The sequence below is a fragment of the Aplysia californica genome, unplaced genomic scaffold, assembly GCF_000002075.1.
Source record: "Aplysia californica isolate F4 #8 unplaced genomic scaffold, AplCal3.0 scaffold00774, whole genome shotgun sequence".
Lineage (NCBI taxonomy): Eukaryota > Metazoa > Mollusca > Gastropoda > Aplysiida > Aplysiidae > Aplysia > Aplysia californica.
In genome coordinates this window covers 126,089-150,851 of record NW_004798044.1, presented here as the reverse complement: position 1 = coordinate 150,851, position 24,763 = coordinate 126,089, and the positions used below count along the sequence as shown (strand labels likewise).

The window sequence follows — 24,763 nt, the reverse complement described above, 5'->3', positions numbered from 1 at the left end:
GAAAGAGAGAGAGAGAGTTTAAGTTTAGTTATTCTTCCAATTAGTTTGTAAAATGAATTAAGCTTGTCAATCGGTCTGTCTCGTTCTCCTCGCTCTCCTCACTCTCATTCTACTTTTATGTTGCAACTTCCACAGACGCAAGTTCACTCTCCACTCAAGTGGAAAGATAGCTCTTGTACCGAACCACCGTCTCATCATAGTTTGTTGACAGCGTGTAATGGTTGTCTGTCCTTGCAGCAGCTTATCTTATGCGTGCACGATTTCCTCACTTACATTTATTGATGACATGGCCCTTTCTTTTGCTCTCTCTCTCTCTCTCTCTCTCTCTCTCTCTCTCTCTCTCTCTCTCTCTCTCTCCCACCCCTCTGTATTTTTCTCTCTATTTAGGGTTTTCTTCTTTTCTCATCCTCTATGAGATGCATGTCTGCTGCTAGGATTGGATTTCAGTTTACTGACTGTCAAAGCACAGGGGTGGCCTAGTGATCAGAAGAAGCGGTAGTACAACCAGTTCGACCGTCGATATTTTCCTCTTTTAGAAAGTTTTAGGAAAATGGCTTAGTTAGCCTGGAAAATTTCACGAGAGAAATCTCTATTGAGTTAATATTTTGAACTCTTGCAAGACTACATTGACTCGATGAGTACTCTCGAAAAAGTGAAGAAGCACACATTATGGTGTATGCAGACTGGCGAGAGGCAATGCGAATTAAGCAACAGACTCATGGGGCCTACAATTATTTAAGCAGTTGCCGAGCGCCGTGTGAAACTTTACTAAAACAACTAACCTAGAAACGTGCAGTGTACGTCATAGGGTCTTGAAGTCCTTGCCATTGCAGATAGTAAGGTAAAACTTTTCTGGGTAGCCTACATTTATAAATACGAAGGCCAGGGCCAACGCCCTCGTAAAGAGAGACTTATATCATATTTATCAGCTGCTTCCGCTAAAGGGCAGACTGTCTCGTCAAAATAGGTGACAGAAGACAACCAAGAGAGTTTTACTGGGAAAAAAGAGCAAAGTCAGATAAATTATTTCAGTAAAGACCTAGGAGGAAGCCTAGGTAAAGACACATTGTTACCAATGATTGTACATTCTTTTACGATACGATGTTGTCTCAGTCGTAGGGGAGGGTCATGAGTGCTGGTGAATGAGCCTATAACTTATAACCCGAAATCATAGGCTACTGAAGGACCTGGATTTTGACAATGATAGGGGATTTTTGTTTTTGGCATTCTTTGGATCCTAGTGTATCATTGACCTAGATCACCTAGATCTAGTAGGTAAGAGAAAAGGAGAGGATTCGACTCCATTCGTTTTCTTGGTGACAGTGAGAGTTTTGGTGACATTATTTCACGTCGCCAAAGCACAGCGGGTGTAAGAAAACTTGACCATGCTTTTTCTATGAGTACCATGCTTTTTAACGTTAACTCTGTTCAAAACACTTTAATTCTTTTGTAATGTCATTGTGCCTAATTGTCCCCTTGACATTTTATTCTCGTGGAAGAAATATAAGTATTTTAAATTTCTATTTTGTTTACGTTTTTCAACCGCGAAAGACCAGTAACTCTAATTGACCTTGAATTTCCCTCGCATGGTGGCGCTGCCTTATAATCAGCTTCGTTTCATTGGCTAGTAGCTTCTCATAAGCAAAACATTCCTGCTCGGGCTTTTGAGTGTAGAGTTTTTTTTTCCTGTTTCGTCTCATACAGTGTTTCGTTTTGTGAGTATATTTCAACTTTCTTGAAAAAAAAATGTTTATTGACTAATTGGTGTTTATTAACAGTTGTCAGAGACCCTTAAATCTTGTGAGGAGTGCAGGGAAATCCCTGAGATACTCGCGTTTTTACTAACCTGTCATGGCGGATGTTGTGCTATTTTTGTAATCTGCGCAGTCTTTGTTGGAAGGTTCCACACCGTAGGTTAACCCTCTGGGTCATAATTTCCTCTCATTAGATCATCGTTTGACCAGTGTACATCATCAAAGCTGAAGTAATGTAGTCGTTTTACTACTGAGTCAATATTGTAAACGTTCAGTGTAAAAGAATAGCAGTAAGCTGCCTGGCTTGTCTTTACAAACACGGTTATAAATAGTGTGTGGTCTCGGCAGCTTGGCTGGGCTCTGCACTGGACTTCTTGGACTTCAGCACTTTTATTGGTCAAGGCACATCCAGGTGATTTTTCGGGAAGACAAATTTAATAGAATACACCTTTTGCACTGGCTACGGTTTTGTCATTTCTGACAGTAAAAGATTACCTTAATATTAATTTTAGATGAAAATGGTCATGGGCAGGGTAAGATTAAAATGCCATGTGGCTGTGCTGTGGTGCCAAAGTCGGTGATTTACAGCCTATTTTGTGGATCTAGAGAAAGTCTATCTAAAACTTTAGTCTAAAGTCTAGATCTAGATCTAGATCTAGATTTAGCCAGAAGTCTTGATAGTAGTAAGATTGTACTTTGCCGGACCACCGGTGGCCACCGTTCAGGGCTACTTTCACTGTGGTGCCTGGTCGTCCGCTATTTCATTGTTCCTTTTGGGGCTCCCCATTTACTCACTCTCCTGCTCACTTACCTACATCATCACCCTTCAACTGCAAACTACCAACAGACATCTCGGAGGGGGGGTTTCAGGGGGTACCCCCCTGGCAACAATAATTTAAAGACACTGACACACACATATTATAAACAATAACATGAGCGGACAATCGGGGTAGATACTCGCCAAGTCGCGAGCAGGGCCGAGGGGGTTGCAATTATGCAAATGAGCTGTCGTGTGCATCTTTAGCCCTCAATTGTACTTTGCCGGACCAGGAGTAGGCCTAGGCCACCCAGCAGAGTTGCGAGCAAATAAGAATAGTGGACCACGTGATAAGATTGACCAATTAGCCTCAAGATGTCAGGGTCATGGGTCAAAGGGCACGGTGGCACAGTCGTGATGACTGAAAAACCCGGTAAGAGACGTCAGTCGATTGCTGGCAGTTGAAGAGTGAGGATGTAGAAAACTGAGTAGGAGAGTGAGTAGGGGAGCTCGGAAACGAAGAATAGCAGGCCACTAGGCACCAGTGGCGCCATAGCGAAAGTAGTTCCGACCGGTGGTCCGGTAAAGTACAATCTTACCGACATCTTATGTCGGCCAATGAGACTGCGCGGAGTGATCTCGCTCTTTCGGCTTGCTGCTGTCGGTTTTGTGTGATGTGATAAAAAAAAATAATTACAGAAAAAAACTATAACACACAACAAAATAAAATTAAACATGTGGAAAGCCAAATGGGCCACTACTTGGTCCATGGTGGTCCCGACTTTTGTGACAGACCCAGAGAAAATCTAGAATCTAGTTTTGACTTCAACGACGATTACTTCTGGTTCTAAGTCTAACGATTACTTTTTGATTCGCGTGCCGGAGAGATAGCCTTTCAAACTTAATTGCAAAACATATCATATCGTGGTCAAATTCAGAGGGGCATGCCCCCCTGAAACACCCCATGTTTTGTTTTTTTTTAAGTCAGGGGGGCAACCCCCCTTGCCTTATGAAAAACAAGTGAAATTTTACTGCTCGTTTTGTAGGCTAGATTTAGATCTAGATCTAGATTCTAGATCTAGGCTGCTGATAAAACATAAAACATTGATACCGACTATTTAAATCAGTATCGATATTTCAGTAGCAAAAGTCGGGACCACGGGACCACCATATTTCCAAGAAGTGCCGACAAATGGTGGTGGAAGTAATTATGATGCTGTAGTGGTGGTGGAAAGACCCATGTACTTACACCCTGCCATTGGGTAGATCTAATGACAGTGCAGTCTTTTGACTCTGGACACAATTAAATTACACAGTCTTAGTAGGCAATTTTACGTAAAGTCCTCGGACGACGTTTTAATAATGTAACGTCCTTGCACTCGCATAACTCACTAAGAAGCTGAGTCTGAATAAATAAAACCTTTAGTTTTGTTTCTGCAGGCTATAGTCTACTAGACTCTAGATCTAATATTACTATTTTTACGAGGTGTATATATATTTATATATATTTCACATTGATCAAAACTTAGACCAAATCAAGTCTCACGACTTAATGAACAAAAGTGAGACACTGACTTAATTGATTGTCTACTTTTGCAATGTGAATGGTCACACAGCACCAAAAAGCATTGGGGGGGGGGGGGGGTAACAGGGAATCAATCAGTTAGGCTACTGTTATTTGATTGTGTAGACATTTAGAAAATTAGTGAGAAGTGCAGTATGATTCATGTTGCATCTGATGGCAAAAGTTAATATGTGGCTCTTTCAGTTCAGTTTCTTTTCTATTTTTAGATGTGTTGGTTTGGAGTTGGTTCATGTTGTGACCTTATTCTGATCACATCATATGCCCTTGTGTAAAAGTTTTTCCTTTGAGTGGGTTTTTGTCGTGTAGAATGTTTGGTCAAGATGTCTAAAGGGATCTCTGATGGGAAAAAAATTGTATGCAATGGTGGGCTGATAGTTTCTCACTGTATTCTTGCCATTCTAAACTTTCCTGAAGAACTTGAAGTCAGTTTGCAAAGTTGGGTAGGTTTTTACTGTCACTCCCGGACACAGATGCATTGCTTTGATTGAGAGTCAACCTGGAGTAAATTTTGCTGTGCAGAACACTCATATGGCCACGACTGTGAGGGGGTGAGCATACCCCCTTGTACACACATATACTCACACGCCCGATTATTTTGGGATAGGGGAGTACTGTTCGCTTCTCTTGTAGTGTTTCAACTCTTTGTGGGCCAAACATTTGCCTGGAAGTTTGGCATGCATTTCCAGTTCTGTGTGTCTGCGTTTTTGGAGCAATTAGATCAGCCTGTCCAAACATTACAATCTACAATCCCCCCCCCCCCCCCCCGAGGATTCCTCCCTAACAACCATCATGTAATCTTTTGGGATATCGCCTGTATGTGTCTCTTGTTCTCTTTATATTGCATATCAATGCATTTCAGTCAATTTTGGTTTTTGGTCCTTTTTAACTCGGGTTACAGAAATAAGTTTTGTTTTGTTGATGTCAGAGCAGTTTGTTTTTTTACTGTAGGGCTGTCAATCTGAGGGATGTTGTCTATTTGTATCTGAATAAGTCTTGTTTCCTGCATATACATGAGTTATTGCATTGCCAGAATAAGAAAAGAATTGTCTTTTAACCCTTCCAGCCCCAGCGCGTATATTTTCAGCAGAGCTTGTACCTCTCACCATCCCATGAGCGTATATTCTCAGTTTTGGGAGATACCAATTTTGCGCATTTTTCTAAATTAGCGAACCTGTTTAAACTGTAATTTTCATTATATTCGTTCATTTACCTTTGAACACTGTTCTATGTTATTACCTAAACCTCATTACAAAGATACTAGATCACTTTTTAGAATGCATGCCAGTTTCTCTGAAATACCGCTGTATTGGCTGGGACTGGGGTAGGGAAGTGCACAAAAATGGCTGGGGCTGGAAGGGTTAATAGTGTTTTGAAGCTGAGAAAGATGTTTTTGTGTTCAAACTTTGCTTGAAAATTTTAAAATTATCGTTTAATTTGTTTTGTTTTTGTTTTTCCCCAGCGTCTCGATGTGCTTCCTCCTGCTGATGTGACAGTATTTTATGGGACCCATGTTCCCGTAGCCGCCTTCATGCTAGTCTTTAGAGCTCCATTGTTTTCACTTTGTGAGAGAAATAGTACAACAGAAATTTATCACTTAGCAGTTGCCCCACCGTTAGCAAAGGTGGCGACTCTGGGTGAGGAAAGCATTACACTTGACAAGCAAGAGACTGGACCCTTCAGTCAGATCAGCCTATTCAAACATTACCCCCCTCCGTTGTCCTCTTATCACAACGGCTACTGCCCATCATCCTCTGCATCAGCTTTCCTTTGCCGGCTTAACTGTGGGAATCACTGCGTCTGGTTTGGTGAGTTAAAATCAAGGAGATCGGAAATACCAAACATTATCTCCTTAGTGAGATGAAACCGGAAATAAATGCTGCTGCGGAATTCCTGTCACGGATTTTCCTAGCCCACGACAACATCAGTACGGATAAGGTCAGCGAATTCAAGCAGCATTTATCAGAAGTTTTGGAGGAGAGATTTCGAGACCACTGGCATGAGAGTTGCCCAACCAAGGGGCAGGCGTACCGCTGCATCCGCATCTGCCCGGACGAGCCTTTGGACCCAGTCCTAGAGAAAGTGTGCACCGATGTCGGTGTCAATCATGAGGATTTCAACCTGCCAATGGAGCTAACACTCTGGGTAGACCCGCTAGAAGTTGTTTGCAAGTAAGTGCACTCTACTGAAAAGTTTTGATATATTTAATTTTTGTTAACCATGAAATAAAATATAATGTGAGGCAGCATGGTGAAATCAGACGCTCTTTAAAATAATGAAAAAGTGAAGAAACATGTTTTCTCGCAGGTTTTGGAATTTTTATATTGAAATTTGTTTTTTGGCTCAACACCTTTCATGCCCACTAAAGAATATTTCTGTGTGGATTTTTACCCAAATGTTGATTAAAGGCGTAAAAGATATTAATTGTCCGTTTTCATGGACTCCAGCTAAGGAAGTAACGCAATTTTGGTGGCCATTTTCTCGCTAATTTTACAGTTGAAACCAGGCAACCCCCACCTCCTGAAGTCACCAATAACTTGAATGTACAAAATATAGATAAATGGATATAATTTTTTCCTTCAGAAGCAAAGCAAATGGACAAGCTTTAAGATGATACCAATAGGTCCATATATGTCCCAAAATTGACTAACACCTCATTCCACCGCATCATGACACATAGCATAAGACGACCCTACCACCATCCACAATCCATTTTTGTTTACTATTGAAATTTGAACTAATAAAAGAGGTTGAGCATGCTTGGTTATAGTCATAAGTCAGTGACTTCTGGCACACTATCTCTCTTTCCCTCTTTATTTGAGAGGTTCATAAAAAAACTAACAACTAAATGCTTCAACTGTGGTGAACTGTAATGCGGATGTTTGTATTATGTATTATTTTAAAAGCTTAGAAAACATGGTTTAACCTAATTAACCTGTGGGACCGCGAAATCTTTCGGGCCTCTCCAGAAGAGACAGTTATTTTTACTCTATTACACATTGGACACACGGCCCTAACACACAAATACCTCCTTAAAGGAGCAGAGAAGCTGTTCTGTGTCGGATGCAAGACATTTTTTCCGTCGTTCCCAACAGAATTTTAGATTTTATAAAGGCCATTATCCTTTATGGAAAGATATGAAATAGATTGTTTGAAATTTTAAAGTGTTTTTCAGAAAGTTATTTTAAATTTACCTTTAAATCTAAAGCCTATTTACACTCGAGTTTTGGCGTTAAAAATTTTTTAATAGAAATATTGACCAGTATCAAGCCGAGAAATGGATAGTTGAGGAAAAAAAACCAACTTGTTTCGCGCGCTCATATGACCATATGCAGTTGCGAGCACCGTAAAAGCCCATACTAATCTAAACTAATTAACCTGTGACACCAATATTGGGTGTGCACGTTACCAACCCCTGCCCCGAAGTACCGATATATCAGTGTATAGTCTATCGTAGAACAGTAGTCTGTGTACATGGATAAAAAGGGGGAAAATGATGTCAAAAGAACTTGTAGGTTTGTTGTAACTATTGTAATAGTAAATAGTATAGTCAGGGCAGCTAAAAAAAGAGGAAATACATTGGTTGAATAAACTTTTCTGTTTTTAGGTGTATAGACATTTTTTACTCAGGAAGCCAGGGGACAGGTTATTTTGGGCTCCAGAGGTCGGGGTTCATTGAGTTAAGATGCAAGGTGCCTTAAAAATTAGTCATATTTATGAGACTTTCGATACCTTCGGGGATTAATATAAAATTGTTTAGAAAGAGGGTAACTTTGTTTTTGTTATCAAGGTAGTAGGTTGTTGGCTTGATCCAAAAAGATGTGGGATTCTTTGAGTGAATGGCCATCATTATACCTTATAACCTTTCATATTATACCAGTAGCCGCCATCTCTCCCTCATTTTTTCATTTTCCACATCTCAAGACTTTCCACTGTTTCCTCCCCTATCACCTCGCAGAAGCACCTCCTAGATCATCCTTGATCTTCAAGAGGATTTTCCTGCCATGTTGTGTGGATCATCAGAAAGATCTACCCACTTAACCTTTTTTCCACCCATTTTAAGGAATACCTACTTTGTATTTGGTTAGTGAGCAACTATCGGGTTTTTGGGATTCTGTGGTCATGTTGCCATGAGGTACGGTGGGGTTTTTTTTACCATGTGGTTGGAACAAGGGGGTTGTCAGTTTTGTTTGTTTTTTGCATGCAGGCACCTCAATTCTTTGGGATATGTAGTTGAAATGTAGAGACTGCCACCCATTGTTGAGGAGAAAGGTGGTACCAAGTTGTCGTAGGCAGTGGACACCTTTCAGTAAAAAAAAATAATGACAGTATCATTAAAATATAAGACATACTCGCACGGGAGGAAATGGGAAGTGGTTGTTTGTTATAGGTGATGTCTTCATATAGATGGCCATTTTATTTAGTGCATGTTCCACTGTATTTTCCAGGTTATTCTCACTATTTATTATACACATGCATTTGTGGTGGTTAGACTAACACTGAAAAAGGCGCATGTTCGATTCCTGTGTGGAAGAGTTTGTTTTACCGAGTAGCTTCAGGTCAGTGTTCCTGCTACTGCTGGGTTGCTGTCTGTTCCTCTCATCCCTGGTTGGCCATGACAGACATGAGTCCAAGCTGCTTTGCTATCTCTGCTCTGCCAGTCTATTTAGAGGCCACTTTTGTTGGTGGTGTGTTAACCGCATACAGTCCATTTACACTCTTTTAAGTCTTTATCAAGCGCCTAGTTGTCTATGACAGGGATGAACTCACTAGTTCTGAGTGCATAGGGTTGTGTGAAAACTCTTTGAAAGTTGAAGACAGAAAATGCTCAGATAAGAATATGCTTCCCAGGACAAAACAAGCTGCCTGTCCCAGCTCTAAAAACTTAAGTGTTTTTGCTGTCCGAAAGACGAGGAATACTTCCTAGGTTTCAGATCTTTACTGAATAATGAGGTTTCTTATGTATGTAACAAACAACACAACCATCTGCATTGACATTGTACATCTTAGATCTTCTTGTTAGTCGACGTGAAATGTGACAAAAGAAGAGATTTTTATGAGTCAATGTAATTTGTAGCATCAAGCTGTTCAGTGTGTGTGTGTTTGCAGTGAGCATGTTGGTCAGGAAAAGACTCAGGGGGATTAAGTGTGGCGTCGGTGGCCTAGTGGTTAGGCTCTCGGACTCGCAACCGTAAGGTCGTGGGTTCGAATCCCATCAAGGGCCCGACGTTGTGTCCTTGAGAAAGGCACTTTACACGAATTTTCCTCACTTCACCCAGGTGGGAATGGGTACCCGGCTATAGACAGCGAAAGATCTTGTCAGTTTGTTAGTGTTTGAGCGCTTAATCGGCTGCTCGCACTGTATGCTTCCCGGGAAGCTGAGAATGTTTCGGAGTGTTCTATGGTCTGCTGGGGTAATAATATAGTGTAAAGCGCATAGAGCCTGCTGCTGAGCGGGGATATGCGCTATACAAATGCTATCTATTATTATTTTTTAAGTGTTAGTTTTATTTCCCAAATGATTAGCATGCTGCTTTTGTGAAGTTTTCCTGAAAATGTTTTTACACCTTTTCATGTGAATATTTGATGTTTTAGTTTTTTTCTATTATTCACAGTCAGTCCATTAGTTCCTTGATGTCCAACTGCATCAATGTGACACTTGCTATCATGTATCCATCTTTTACCACTGTTGAAAGTGATATTTGTTAGTTGAATTACTTTTTCTGGAATGTTTTGACATGTATGTTCTGATATTGGTCATTTTTCATTGTTTGATTTTTTTTTATTTGTGAACTTTTTTTTTTTTGTCATCAGATTTGGGGATTTGAAATGCTCGTATCACACTGTCGCTAAGAAGGACCAAACCTCCGGGACTCTAGACAACCAGACTCAGAATCTGGACATCGATGACTTGGTGGAGAATGCGCGGGACCTGTACCTGAAGAAGCAGACGGTGGTCATCCACCCGATTCACTCGACGGAGATGCACATCCCCAACCCGTACCCAGATGGCTCCCCGGGCGGATTTACCATGGCCATCCGGATGAATGGCACGATGCACTACAACATGTCGAGCTCCCCACCCTCGGGGTATGACGTGTCGCCCCGCGGCAAGGGCAAGCCCCCACACTCTCTGTGGCACCCCCACAACAAGCGAAGCGGCAGCAGCTACCATTACTATGGGAAGAGCTCGGGCGGGAAGGGCACATTTGTTGCCAATGGCACGGTCAACGCCAGCTCTCACCTGGCCACGGGCTCCCACTCGAGTGGAAGCGGGTACCAGCACCACAGGGGTGGTGGCAGTGGGCACAGCGGCCATCACCAGCATCATCATCATCACCACCACCATCAAAACCACCACGGCAGCAGCAACCACCACCACCACCAGCACCACCAACAGCACCATCATCATCACGCGGGCCAGGGCGGCAGTGGTGGCGTTAGCAGCAGCTCCTACGCCTACCAGAACGGCTACATGAACGGCTTCCCTGAGGAGAACGGCTACAACAGCTACGACCATCGCTCGACATCGCCCACCAAGGTGAACGGCATGCCTCCTCCTCCAATGGGCAGTGCCGGGAACGGCGCTGGTGGCGGCCCACCTGGTCAGATCTCCCAGAACTCTCCGACCCCGGAGCAGATTCAGCAGCAGATGCAGCACCCCCCGCCCCCGCCGCCTTCGTCCTTCCCCCCTCACCTCCAGCAAGCCTTCAGCACCCACCCCCCAGCCACCGACCACTCCAACTCTCTCTCCGCGCCCCCACCTCCTGCTTCCTCGCAGCAGCAGCCACAGCCTCCCCCAGCTTCCTCTTCTGCTGTCATCGCTTCCAGCACCACCACTTTCAACAGCAACAGCAGCAGCAACAACAGCAGCAGTGGGACCACTGGGAGTGGGAAGATCAACAACAGCAGTAAATTCCAGGGCAGCCGGGGAGGGGGCGGTGGTGGAGGCAGGCACGGGCAGAGTCCTGTCAAAGAAGTGAAGTGAGTGAGGTGAAGTGTGCTGATTTGGTGCGCTTTGCCTCATGCCTTAAATGTCTGGGTTTTTTAAACCATATTATAGTCCGTTAGTGACAGCTCTGGCAATGGATAAGTGCCAGCTTCTTTCACAAGAGTGTGCTAGTGTTGTATCCAAAGAGTATCAAGTTTAGTTATTGCATTTCTCCCCCCCCATTTTCTTTTTGAGCTAGACTAATAGAACTTTTTTGGGGATTTATTTTTAATATTATCTTAAGGCATTCTTGTGTGCTTGGTACATGCTTTCTGCTTGCTTGCTAGAAATGAAGTATAAGGGAAATAGATGTAACTTACAATGGCTACCTGACAAGTGATTTGACTACTGTTCTAGGGATGTGATGATTATACTGCCAAGGAAAGAAGTAAAGGTCTGATAAGACGAAAAACTGGAGACTGCCCTTTTCCTTTTTAACAATTTTATGTTGCTTTTTTTTTTCCAAATGTAAATTTTACCTTCAATTTTTGCTGAAGAGTTTTTCTTCTCTTGGGTTCTTGGGAGAACTCTCTTTTTTTTCTATTAGGTTTGGGGAGGGATTTTAGAGTTGTCGTTTTCCTTTAAATAATAATTGGTAATTTTGAAATCAATGTTAAGGACTTATGTCTTTTAACTCTGCCTCCTTTTTTAAATTATGATACAAGATGTAATGTTTTTGATCCATTTATGCTTCTTTGTAACATTTTTTTCAATTTATTGGTTCAAGTAAATGTTGCAGATATGAAGATGAAAGAGATGTGGAATTTTAAAAATTAATATGACTAACAATTCAGATTTTTACTGACTAAACACTCTCTTTGTAAACTCATTTATTTTCCATTATTAAGTAAGCCTTAGGCAGCAGTTCTTTTAAAGATGATTGAACCATTTTCACTGCCCCACAAGCGTTCTTCACATTTGGGAGAAGGTTGGGTTTTTAAAAAAATTCATCGTTCCCTTTCTCTTTGTTTTGTACTCTCCCATTGGTTCAGATTGGTCAAGTTGAAAGAGGAATTTTTTTCAGTTTGTGCACCTTTGTTATTCAGTTTTCTTCGATCTTTGGCATCATGAGTTGGTTGGTGTTGCATTTAGCTTCTCAGTTGCTGTTTAGAATGTTCATTTTTAAGATTTTATGTTGTTTTTAACTTCTTCGTTTTCGACGGAGTGTGATTGTACTTTTTTAAAGGAAATGATTGTGAAGAATTGTTTCCTTAGATGGCAAAATTCGGCTCTTCATAAGATTTTTGTGTTTAAAAGCACATTTATCCTTTTATTTCGTTGTTGCTGATTTGTTTTGTGAATTCCACTCTTTAGGAGTATAGTATGTCTTTTGAAGCTACTCCCTTGAAATTCCGGAGGAAATTACCTGCTGCTTATGGGGAAAACAATTTGCTAAGATTGTTCATCTCTGACCAAAATTTGCTTTTCACTTTCCTGATAAATTTCTGTTCTGCCTTGCAGTTTCTACCATTGTACTCTCAAAGGTTTCAGTTACAGAGAGACAAACATGTAAAGTCCTGCAATACTGCTGCTGCTTCTGCGCACTCCAGGGTCTGTGCACCTTGAATTGTGTAGTTGATTTTTTTCTTATTTTTTCCCCCGTCTTATAGATATAATAGATGTTACACCGTTCTGGAATGTAGTAAGGAGCACAAATCACAGTGTTTAGTTTGTGAATAGTTCATAAAATCATAAGATTTTCACTGTTGTATTCTTCTTTTCTTTTTTTAAAATTTTTGGTTCACCACTCATTCCTTTTTCATCATTGACAAGTTATTTACAGAGAAACATGTCCGTTTCCAAGTAAACAAAGGTGTTTTTTAAAGTTTTTTTGAAAACTTAAATATGATGATGGTTGTTACTGTGGAGTCTGCAATGCTCACGGCTGACTGTACGATGACCTGGATCTGGCTGCTGGTTCATCTTGTGTGGATTTTGTCAAAGGTTGTTGTTTTGACTTCTCGCTTTCTTTTTACCAAAATTGGACCACAATTGGCTTTGTTACAGTTTTTTTTTTTTTTTCAATTGTTTTTTCCCCTTGTTATTGTATGGTTTTTAGTCATTGCGAATTTGAAAATGTGTGCCCACCTTCGTGTGGATAGAAGTATTGGCTGCAAAACCTCAGACTTTGTACATGATCCAAAGAGTGTCCACTCTTTAAATAATGTTCTTACTTTTAACTTTTTGTCCTGGAAGAAAGTGGAGATGTTGACCCAGCACATGGAGTATGGAGGAGGGGTGGTGGAGAGACTTTCTTTTTTAAGTTGGGTTTTTATACAGTACATTTGTTCAAGGCTGTGAGCAGATCTTGAAAACCGCCATGGGGTTGGATGGGGGTTTGGTTTACAGCACTTTGCTGCCTGATGGCGACCTGTGTCACCTGCACTTCACCATTGGGAATACAGAGCTGGAGCACGGTGTTTCACCATATCATTTGTAATTTGTTCTCCAAATTTCCTACACTTCATTGAGTGTATGGGGGGGTACATGGTATTTTATTTCTGACTTTCAAAGTTTTGTTAATCAAAGTCAAGACGGAAGGAAAGGTTTTAGGTTTTATTTTGTTAGTGTAATGCACAGGAAGGGTTAGGTTAACACTAGAAATAAATTATTTGTGTTAGTAAGTTCCTCTTCTAGATTAACCAGCTATTGCTGATGATGATACTTGCTAGTTTCATATGAATAGTTACTGTGCTGTTTTTACCTGACAGTTTATGTAAATGTGTAGAAATAATGAATATATACGTGGAAAAAAAGAGTACTTTGTCGTCATCATGTTTATTTTTCCCTCCATTTCTCCTCAAAGATTTTTATTGTTCTTTGGAAAAAAGTGTCAATCTTCGGCCATTTATATCAGGAGTTATTGTTGCAGTTGCTTGCCTTCATCATTGTAAAGAAGTAACCCCCACCCCCGCCTCTCCCAACTCATTTATAGAAATGTCTTTTTTTGCAATTGCGCCATTCATATCTTTTGAAGCACCATGAACAACTTACAGATTGTTTTCTGCGCCATAGTTCTTTTGAAGCTGTAAAGAGGAGAATGAGAATGTCACAAGACGGGTGGAGCTGTTATGATCTGACCGTATTGTTTTGTTTTTGATTTTTTCCCCCCTCTCTCTTTTATTCCTTTTCTTTCTTTCTTTCCTTTTTTTTTTTTCTTTTTTTTTTGGTGGAGATTATGAGGTGTTTTTAAGAAGATGGCCATTTGTTCTCGCACTTTTCTCATACTCACTTTAATGATATCAAAAGTTTTGTCTTTTTCCTGCCCCATAGTTGTGTTTGATTTTTTAATATTGTCGTGATATTTTTTAAATTCGTGCACACCCAGCTACCAGCTTTTTGATGGGGGAGGATTAGGATGTTGCAAGTTGTGTGAGATCTTTGAAATAATTCTGGGCATTGTTCAAATTGGCTGTTCTATTTTTATGTATGTTATGGCGTCTTTTTAGTTGGTTTTGAGCTTTTTTTTGGGGGGGGGGGGGATAGGGGGCTAGTGTAGATTTACTGACAACATCATTGCCTAACTAATGTGTGGGTGCCATTTTGATGTAATATTATACCCTTTGGGTTTACATCTGGCAGTGTTGTTAGTCCTGTGTGAGTACAGATGCACTGTTATTTATTTTTAAAAAATTTTTTTTAAGTTCTTCAAATTTAGAGATTTTGTTTGATTTTGATGGCGTCCTTACTTGTAGTGAGTGCAAAAGCAAAGTGGGAGGTTGGGAGATGTACAAACCTCTTAGTCTAAATTATGTGGATGGGGGGCGTAAAGCTCCTGTTATTAAAGACGTCCAGAGATGGCGGTTGTGTTGGTTCACCGCAGTGCCAGCTCGTACAGTACGTGTGTGGAACTTTCTCTGAGCAGAAAGAGACATCTGAGATTTATACATAGCATTTCACTTATCTGTTGGAGTTGCCCTGGGATTGGAAATATTTTTTATTGAAAATGGGGTTATTTTTCGTTTGGAATTTTGTTATGCTAATGGTTCACAGTGAGAAGTTTTAGTTGTTGTTTTTTTAAACATGAATTATTTCTCACCGGGACATAGCTTTTTGTGTTTGGAATTTTGGTCTGGTGTTTGTGTTTGATCTCCAGAGCTGTGGCTGTTGAGTTTACTTGCTAAACTGGGTTTGGATTTAAGGTTTTAAAAAAAAGCGTTTAGATGTTTTTTTTTTTTTTTCATATCCATGATAGTTTGGGGGGTTGAAAAAGAATCTTGGAAAAAAGTGAGAGGCTTTGTTTTTATGAGCTAATTCCCAGGTAATGGTGACTTACAGCATGGTGTGGTATGCTTGTGCTTGGCCAGTGTGCATTGTTGTATGTGTACTGGACGTTCATATATCACAGGATTTTTTCCAGAGCTCAGGGAGCACAGACCAGGTTGAGGGGTGTGTGTTGTCGGATGTGTTATTACGCGTGTAGTCTGTGTTTTGTGCTTGTGGCCTGTGTGTTGTCACGCATGTGTGTGTCATCACATCTATGATTTATGGCCTGTGTGTTGTCATGTGTGTGTCATCACATCTATGATTTATGGCCTGTGTGTTGTCATGTGTGTGCCGTCATATGTGTAGCCTGTTTTCACACGTGTTGCCCTTGTGTATGTGTACGAGTCCTTGTATCCCTGTCGTTGCTGATCTCTTAACATATCTGTTGACAATGGTGCTTTCATGAGGTTGCTAATTACCAGGTTTTTATGGAGATGAAGTATACCGTTTCCTGTGTATTGATTTAGGGGTGCCGCTTCACCAGAATTCCAGAGACTTTTGATATATATGCCAGACTTTTTGTTTTGTTTTTGACAGTCTGTCTGAGTTCATACTGTCTGGTTTGGTGGATATGATGTGAGAAGATCTTTGTTTGGGAGGATATGATGTGAGATCTTTTTTCAGTGACAATCCAGTATTTTCTGGAAGTTTCATAAGGTCTAAGTGGCACCCCAACACTTTTGCTTTAATGGGGTTGTTTTGGTTTGTTGTTTTGTTTTGTTTTTTTTCTTGTGTTTTGATTTGTAAAGTGTTTGGGTGAGGGGTTTTTTTTTTTGGGGGGGGGAGGTTGTTTTATTGTGGTGTGGGTAGAGGTGTTGTTTAGTTTATCTGTGTAAACTTGAACAAATGTATCCTGAGAGGCGGAAAATTTGTATGTTATTGCTTGTGTGCGTGTATGTAAGTATTGTTGCTTCACCAGAGGCTTATAGTGTATGAGAATGTTATGAATTACAGGGTCTTTTGGAGCAATAAGTTGTAATGTGCATCCTAGTGTGTTGACTTGCCAGTTGAAGATATCAGTTCGTTATATGAATGCAGTTTTTGTTTTTTAAATGTGTGTGTTTGGGTGTCTTTTTGCGAGTGTGCTTGTTTTTCTTGTTGTCTGTTCTCTCGTCAGTTGCAAGGGTTTGTACTTAAATGACTATTTACTAAATTGTCGATTAGGATGAAAGGTGGTTGGGGGGTCCTTTTTTCCCCCTCGCTTCTCCTTTTTCATTTCTGTCGGAGGAAAGAAAAACAAAACAAATTGAGGAGATATGGTGTGTTGTTGCCTGTCTCGTTTTGAGTAGTGCTGCCTGTTTGTGTGACTTTTGAGAATATTTAGATTCTTTTCATAGAGGTCAAGTTTCATTTCAACTGTTAACTTTTTTTCTAAAAGAGTTCCCATTTTGACTTCCTTGTATTGGCCATTGATTTATTTTGCCTGTCTCATAGTTCACAAGCTTTGTGTACAGGTATGCTAAACCTGCAGCCATTTGTGGACACTTTCTTTCATCCCTGTCAAGTCGTGGGAAAATGCAGCTGTGTTAGGAATCGGAAGTCTTGCTCATATGTACGTTTCGCGAGTTTGTTTTGAGACGAAAGTTTGTTCAGTGTAATGGGTGAGCTTTATATGTGGGGTGGAGATAAAAGAGTCGATGAGAAACTTCAGACCATCATTTTCAATGGGACCATCTTCAGTGACTACTGTCTGTGTGTTAGAGAAAAAAAGTTACCTATTCATAGGTTGCTCTTTTCCCTTTTTGTTTCGCTAGTTGCTCTCTTTTGTGCAGTAGTAAATGTAGTACCTGCTCTGTTGGTTGCTTTGGTTTTTACTAAATGTAACCTTGGGCAAATGGAAATAGGATGGTGACATTGAATTTTGTTGCTACAGTTATTTCCTTTTGGACTGTATTCAGATATATGTCAGAAGTTTCAATGATTGCTGACAGAGTTTGGAATTGATTCTCCTGTTTCTTGACAGGTTCATTCTCTTTTTGTATTTCTCAAAATGACCTTTTGACTTTTGATCAGTATAATTGTTGTCTACGAATCTTTCCTTTCGTAAGTTTTTTTAGACCCAGAGAATCTCAAATTTAGTAAAACATGATGCATATTACTGCTACTTGTTGCATTGGGCTTTTGTGCATACATGCATGTCAAAACTTTCTGTTGTATAATTCTTTGTTCTTTTGTATCCTATGTCACCTTTGCTGATTTCTTTGCGAGTGTTAAAGTACAGTCGAACCGTTTCTTCCACTCCACGCAGTTGTCTTATTTGCAGTATGATGTTTGTCGTAGCCAGTCCACTCTTTGATGTGGTGCTCTGAACACAGGGGGTAGTAAGAGAACTTTTTCCCTAGCTCATTGTGGCTACTTCACTGTAGTCTCGGCAGGCCATGCTACCATTAGCTCACTTTATATGATGCTGGGCAATGGTATTGTGTTCTTGGACTTTGGTTGTTTGGTGTGGTTGTCATGGTTTTCTTCCAGCATGGTTCAGTTCTGTCGGGGCTGGGTGTTGAACTCTGAGGTCGTCTTTTAAATTATCTATGGGTGTTGAAAGTAGCAGGTGTTCAACCCATTCTGTTATTGACTACACTTCAAGTGTTTCTCTCATTTGATTGGCTTTAGTGTGAACTGCTCAATTTTTTTTTAACACCCTTGGATGAATGTTGAAAAGTGACAAAAGAATTTATTCCTCCGACAATTGTAAATAATCAACGGACATCGTCCAATCCCCTGATAGTGAGTGCCCTGTTTCCGAGAAAATGTGTTATCATCGCAGTGGTTTGTTCTCTGCTGTTGCTTTTGCGTTTTTGATAAGATGCGTGATGATGTATTACGTGTGCGTTTGTTGATGTGAAATTTTCCCGTCAGTATGCTTGCTTTTTACTCTCATATGCATATATATGAGTCTGTGTGTGTATGTTTTAAAAAAATGTTACTTCGTTATGTTGTGACTGCAACTGATGTAATTTTTCTGTGTGCTTGCTTTTCACTTATGTGTGTATGTGTTTACATGTTTGTGTATGTGTGAGTTTTAAAGAACATTACCTTCATTATGTCACGACTGCCACATGATGTGCGTATTGGCCGAGCTGTGATAAACCCCAAAAGTTCTAAAATTGCTGGTTTGCTGAAGTTTGTCGTTGTCATAGGTTAATTGGTCATTGTCACAAGAAAGTATTTATCACAGCTGTTTGTTCTGTGCATTTTTAGTGCTTAAAAATGAGAATCCCGATTTGGTGTTCATGTTTCAGCTCCAATGCACATTTGAACTCTTTATGTAAAAAGTCACCAATTTTTTTTCTCGTAGATTTCATCTTTTTATGGCAAATATTACTCTATGGTGATGCATCATGTATTTTTTTTTTGTAACCGCTGTATTGCTCAAAATTGTGATAAAAGCATTTCTCATCACCTTTTGATCAAATTTGTAGTGGGCCTTTGTCAATATGTATGAAGTAATGCGCTTGTGTGTTCAGTGATGGTTTGTTATGGTGTATGCGTTGCTGTTTCAGTGTTGTTAAGATGAGTGTAGTATTGTCAGTTTATGTCCCAAACACCCTATATATGTCGTGTGCTATATATTCCATCTCCATAAAGCTTTGCTAATTATATTCCAGGAAGACACTGCCTGTTCTTTTGCTGGAATGTTTCCAGATGTTTCAATGGTTCCATCAAGTCCTGTTTTTCTGTACTACTACTGCTACATGAATGTTGACGGTATATTATTACATGATGAAAAATCAAAGCCTCTGAAGTACTTGCTTCACACAGACAAGAAAGATGTGATAATTCCCATGTTTTGATTCACCTTTGCTGTGTTTCCATAGTACTTCTTCGTGCTTGCTCGTAATGACGTCTGCAAAGGCATGCCTCTGTTAGGGGTCGGGTATTTTGGGGGGGATTTTTATGTTTGTACATTGTTCATGTTGTACGTCAGCCCTCAGAATGACCATCCCCTCACATGCAACAAGGCTGATGTATTGGGCCGATACCAGTATCGAGATGAACACTATTTGAAAATTTGATTTGCTGAATATAACTTACAGAATTTTGCCCCTTTTTATAACATCATAAAGTAGTTTTTGCATCCGTTGCCATCACCAAGAAGCATTTTTGATGTTAATCTTCAGACCATGACCTTGATTTTTTTCTCAAAGTTCTGCTTGCCTTACTTGCATGACATTGTGATAGCTTGAGAGAAATCTGTAAAAGGGACTCTTAAATTTTCAAAAAACATCTCTGATATTAATGATTATACTCCTGAGTTCTTTATTAATTGTAAAAAAGATTTTACTTGTTCAAAAGGTCTTTATTAAGGCTGGGGGGAGGGGGGGGGAGGGTTTTGACGTCATGTTTGTTTCAGGTGTAGTTTTGTGTTGTGAAAAGGTGTGTGAGTGCGAAGAAAAGTGAATGGTTTTGTTACGCTACGCCACCACCACCCTTCCCCTGTTCTTGTCTCCCATTGCAGCAAAGCGCAACAATACACACAACCCCCCCCCCCCCTTAAACTGTGATGATGATCTCCCTTGCTTTACTTGCATTGGTCAGTTGGGCTGTTGGTACATGCCAAGCACAACAAAAATCGAGTTCCTGACGACAGACTGGAGATATGAATTTTAAAAATATTTTCTTCTTTTTTTCTTTTTTTTTAAAAAAGCATTTTGATTGATGATAGAATAGCATGAATCGAATTATGTAAATGGATGTTCAAAGGAAATTAGTGGGTCTACAGTTTTAAGTTTTTCCACCTTGCTGTGTTCAGCATCCCTCTCCCACTTTGCCAGCCTACACTCAGCACTGCAAAGATCCTCACTTGATGTATTTTGGATGGACGGTTATTGGGGGGGAGCTGGATGTTATGGGGTTGTCTTGTCTTGGGGGGTTTTCTTTAGAAGAATTACCTCCCAGAGATTGTGAAAACTATATTTTCACGGAAACCTTTTTTAAAACTAGGAACAATTTAGTGCTTTTTTTTTTTGTTTGGGGGGGGGGGGGAGAGAGGAGAAGAGAAGGGAAAGTAGTGCTGAACTGTCCCACAGTTTCCTTGTGCTATTTTGTCAATGAAATGTACATCTAATCTATCTTGTACTGCTTTTGTTGATGACAATGCTGTTTACAAATCCATACACGGAGGGGGGAGAGAGACTGTTCACAGTGGTGGATGTTTTGTATGTATAATTTTTCCCTCATAATGTGCTGGGTTCAGCCTCAGTTGTTATTATTGTACTATATTGATCTGTTTTTAAGTTATGATAATCGATTGGTCATGAAGTTATCTGGTTTCATAAGAATTTTAAGAATTAGTGTGCGTGGACAAGCAGAGACATTTTTTTATATTTATCCTATTGATTGTTTCCCCGCCCCTCCAAAAGTGTAAGGGATAACGAGAGGGGACTGTCTTACATTTTGATTGGTCTGTTCTTACTAATGAGGCTATGGGTGATGTGAAGGTCAAATGTCAAGGGTTAAAATCAAGTGTCAGGGTTCGCCTCATTTTCTGGTCGGTATTGGTTGTCAGTGATGGGCACTGAACCCCTGACTCGACGATCGTTGAGAATGGCACTGAAAGGGTTAAGTCACCTAGACTTAATTGTAAGAAAATAGATTTTTAGCCTTTCTGGCGTGGGATTCCTTGACACTTGTTTTTGTGTATATATATATATATTGAGGATGGGGTGGAGAGGGGAGGGGGGTGTTGGGTTAACTGTAGCCCCGGCAGGATTTATGTCCCTGTTAAAGAAGAGCAGATAGTAAGCAGACTGTGTGTGTACTTTAAAAGAACGGTTGTGGAGGTTGTGGAGCGGGAGAGAGATCTTCCTTCTACTACCGGACAGGTAATGGAAAAACTTGTTAATGTTAACCAGGAAGGGCCTGTGCCTCGCCGCGGCAAGCGTATGACCCGAGTTAGGTTAGATTCCCATGTTGGGGAGAATTTATATATCAAGTTTGTCTTTTTGCGGAGATGTTGTATCCCTCTCAGCCCAGGTGGGCCATTACAGGCATGTGGAAGCCTGCCTTAACGTTCTAAACTGTGTCAGTGAGGTGTGAAAAAAACTCCTACGTTTAAATTTTAACCAGCGATGGCTTCTGTGGCCTTTATAAATATAATGCTCCACTTTCTTTCAGCACTAAAATATGGCCCCTTTTGTATTGAACTACTCAGTAATTATATGATGTACCTTCTTTTTAAAAAAAAATAGTTTTCCCTTTGTTTGTCTCTATTGGTGGTTCACTGTATTCTTTTACTTCTTGGGGCAAATCTTGAAGGGACCGTTGACTCTGTACAAAGGGGAACTTTCTGTTGGGACATAGATGGCCAACAACGCACGGCCTCCGTACAACTATTGGAGGCTAGATCTACTCTGCCTCTCTTTGTTCTTTCTGTTGGGACAGATGGCTAGCATGGCCTCCATATTACTACCACTACTACTCGAGGCTAGATGCTACGCTGCCTCTCCTGGGAGATGGAGGGTTGCATGACTTCTCGTTGCCGCTGTTCTGTGTCGTGTCGTGTTTAGGACGGAAGTGGCCAGGGACAAGTAGTGGTGTATGATGGACCAGCCTCTTCATATATCCATTTATAAATGTCCTCTGGCGTCGGTTGCCATGAATTTGTTTTCTGTGAATAGTTTTGGGAGTTTTGTGAATGGTTTAGTCAGTAAGTGTGGGTATTTGGAGGGCGTTGCTGACGTCGGTGATAGATTTTAAATTGTTTACTTTCCTACTGCTTCTGTCTGTCCGTCTTGCTTTTTCTACCAGTATAGTGTTATCGTGTCAGTCAGTGTGGTAAATGGTGTGTTACTCTTTGATTCAAACTACGGAAGTGAGCCTTGTGTTAGGCTGTCTCATTGTCTTAGAATGACTGTCATTCTAATTAATGGTCTGGAGTGAGTATGTACATCTGTCTGTTTGTCTGTGTAATTTTTCTCTCCCATGTCTGCTGTTGTGCCGTTCTTGTCATCAACCCATGTGGTACCTTGTTGCTAGGTCATGTATAACAATTTGTTGCTAGGCCATCTTTTCTAATTGAATAATTTATTATTATAATTATTAACTCTAGTATTAACCAATTCTCACAAGCCTTGGCTGGCTCATGCTGTCTATGAAAACGAGTGGAACAACACCTTTTTATTACAATAATTATTTAACTCTACTGGAAGCGTGTTTATGCACAGGAAGTATCAGAGAAAAGTAGTGAGCCGTTCGTTTTTTAATTTTTATTTTGAGAGATTGAGAGAAAGAGAGAGAGAAGTGACGCAATGTTGTGACTGTCCTAACAGTGTGTTAATTCTTTGTATTTGATGTATTGTCATGTAGAATTTTGTCTCAACTCGCATTGTCTTGCAAACAACTTCATTGGCATAGATTGTGGTTATAAAGTCTCCCCCCACCCTTTGGCAGGTATGATTTTTGTTTCCCTTGGAGCTGAAAATATTATGGAATGTTATTATTAGTTATTATAGGGTACGGGAACAGAATGTGAAGGGGTTGTGCTTTTTATCTGGCAGAGGTACATGTATAATATATATATATATATATATATATATATATGTGTATGCGCTGTGTATACGCAGTCCATTATTATGTGTGGGTTAGATTATTTATGGCATTTTGAAAGTCTAATAATGCTTAGATGAAGACATGGTAAGTTAACCGTTAGATATAGATAGACTGGGGAGATACGCCACACATCCTTACCCCTTCCCCACCATCCTCTCTTTTCAGAAGTCCCGTTGCATTAATTCTTTGTGGACTCTGGGTTTCTATTTTTTTCCTTTTTTTTTTCCTCTGCATTTCTGATGTTTCTTTTCTCCTTGTGATTTGGTTGGCTGTCAGGTCCGTTCCCTGTGTACTTTTCTGGCTGATGAAAACTTTGTGTTTACTGAGCGGTGAGATGAAACATTTATTATGTAATTGGTTTGTTGATGACGACACAACTTGTTATTGTTCTTCACATTCTGGCGGTTTTACTTAGATTCTTGGGGGGGGGGGGGGGGGATCTGGAAAAAAAAGGTTTCATCTCTTTTCTCCTTCATTGTGGCTCATGCATAGCCCTTGCCCTTTCCTTTATTGTCTCTTGTGTCCCAAAGTTTTTTTACAAATTGTTTTTTTTTTTTTTTTAAGGAGGGGGCATTTAATTTTTTTTTAAATAGTTATCTTTGTCACATCTAAAGAATTGGCAGTTTTTTGTTTTTGTTTTTTAGATTGTGCTGAGTCAGGGCGTTGAAGGTTTTGGTCCCATATCAGATTCATAAATCTTGACCAGGGAGTAGATTTATCACTCTTGTAACTTAACAGGGTCTTTTTTTTTTTTTTTTTTGTGGCAACATTTTGGTTTTGTTTAATTTGTTGATGGTCCATTATATTCGTCCCCCTCGTGTGTGTGTGTTTCACATGACGTTTTCATGAGCTGGGGGCTCAGGATGGCGGGGGGGGGGGGGGGGGTGTCCTGCCTCATTTCTTCTCACCATGTTCTTTGTTACAGGGGTGTGGGGCTTTTTAGTTGTTTTTAAGACTTCTGCATTCTGTTGTATTTTGTTGTTGTTGATTGAATGTTGATAAAAGGTTTTTATTTAGATATTTTTTTTCCTCTTGGACTTTTGTGTTACATGATGTTGGTTTTGTTTGTGCGTTGTTGATAAAGAAGAATGTGTGCGGTGCCTATTTGATGTTCCTTGTGCAGAATACATCATGTATGTTGTCAGCCCACTGGGCCAGTGTCCCAGTATCGCTGGCCCTTCCTGCCCCGTCCTCCCTCCCTCCCTCCTCCCCTTTCCCCCTTTGTGATGTGCTCGGACCATAAACACAGACAGACTTTTGTTGTCTGTGCATGTGTTTGCATCATGATGTGTGTTAACGGGCGGCTGGAGGCTGTGCTGCTGCACTCAGCACGTGGCCGCTCTCACCATGTTCTTCATGTACAATTCATGTGTCTCATTAAGATTGGCCTCAATATATCTCTGAATGCAATTTTATACCGTCAGACTTGGTGTTCTTTTTTTAAAATGTCGTTTGTTACCATTGTTGTGTTTGTGTGTATGTGAGGGGGGGGGGTTGGTTGGAGGGAGCTGTAGGTTGTCCCTACTTTACTTTCCTTCTGTTGTTACTGTCTACTGTCTGTCTTACTTTTTCCCAGCACTAAATGACCATTATTGTGTCAATGTGCTTCTCTTTACTCAAACAAACCAAAAAATGAGAGAGGGGGTTTGGTTGAGGGTCTGGGCCTCCTTAATTCTTTGTTTGTGGTTGCGGGGATTCCCTGCTGTGGTTTTCCTTGCTCCTTCTTTCCTATCAAAATCAAACATCTAGTCTGTTGTCTTTATTTCTCCTCCTCCTTTTGGTATAATCTTACTCTCTAGTAGTGGGTGGTTGGCGGGTGCTCTGGTGTGGTTTGCTTCTTCTTTCCTATCAAACATCTATCG

The 24,763-nt window shown here is 40.4% G+C and overlaps 1 protein-coding gene across 2 annotated transcripts; it reads left to right on the top strand.

Annotated features, from left to right (window-relative positions):
- Nucleotides 1-530: 530 nt before the first annotated feature.
- Nucleotides 531-24,316, top strand: LOC101860202 (la-related protein Larp4B). 2 transcript variants are annotated; one of them, XM_005109385.3, is made up of 3 exons: nucleotides 531-1,715; nucleotides 5,556-6,264; nucleotides 9,908-24,316. In XM_005109385.3, the coding sequence occupies exons 2-3, from the start codon at nucleotides 5,954-5,956 to the stop codon at nucleotides 11,079-11,081; spliced, it is 1,485 nt and encodes a 494-aa protein (XP_005109442.1). In that variant the 5' UTR covers nucleotides 531-1,715; nucleotides 5,556-5,953; the 3' UTR covers nucleotides 11,082-24,316. The 2 variants fall into 2 exon arrangements, with proteins under 2 accessions (XP_005109442.1, XP_005109443.1); XM_005109386.3 differs by having other exon boundaries at nucleotides 531-2,166.
- Nucleotides 24,317-24,763: the final 447 nt, after the last annotated feature.

Excerpts from the sequence above, each read along its gene's own strand:
- LOC101860202 (XM_005109385.3), top strand. The coding sequence starts at position 5,954 with ATGAAACCGGAAATAAATGCTGCTGCGGAATTCCTGTCACGGATTTTC. Across the intron at positions 6,265-9,907 it reads CCGCTAGAAGTTGTTTGCAA|ATTTGGGGATTTGAAATGCT; the intron begins GTAAGTGCACTC and ends TTTTGTCATCAG.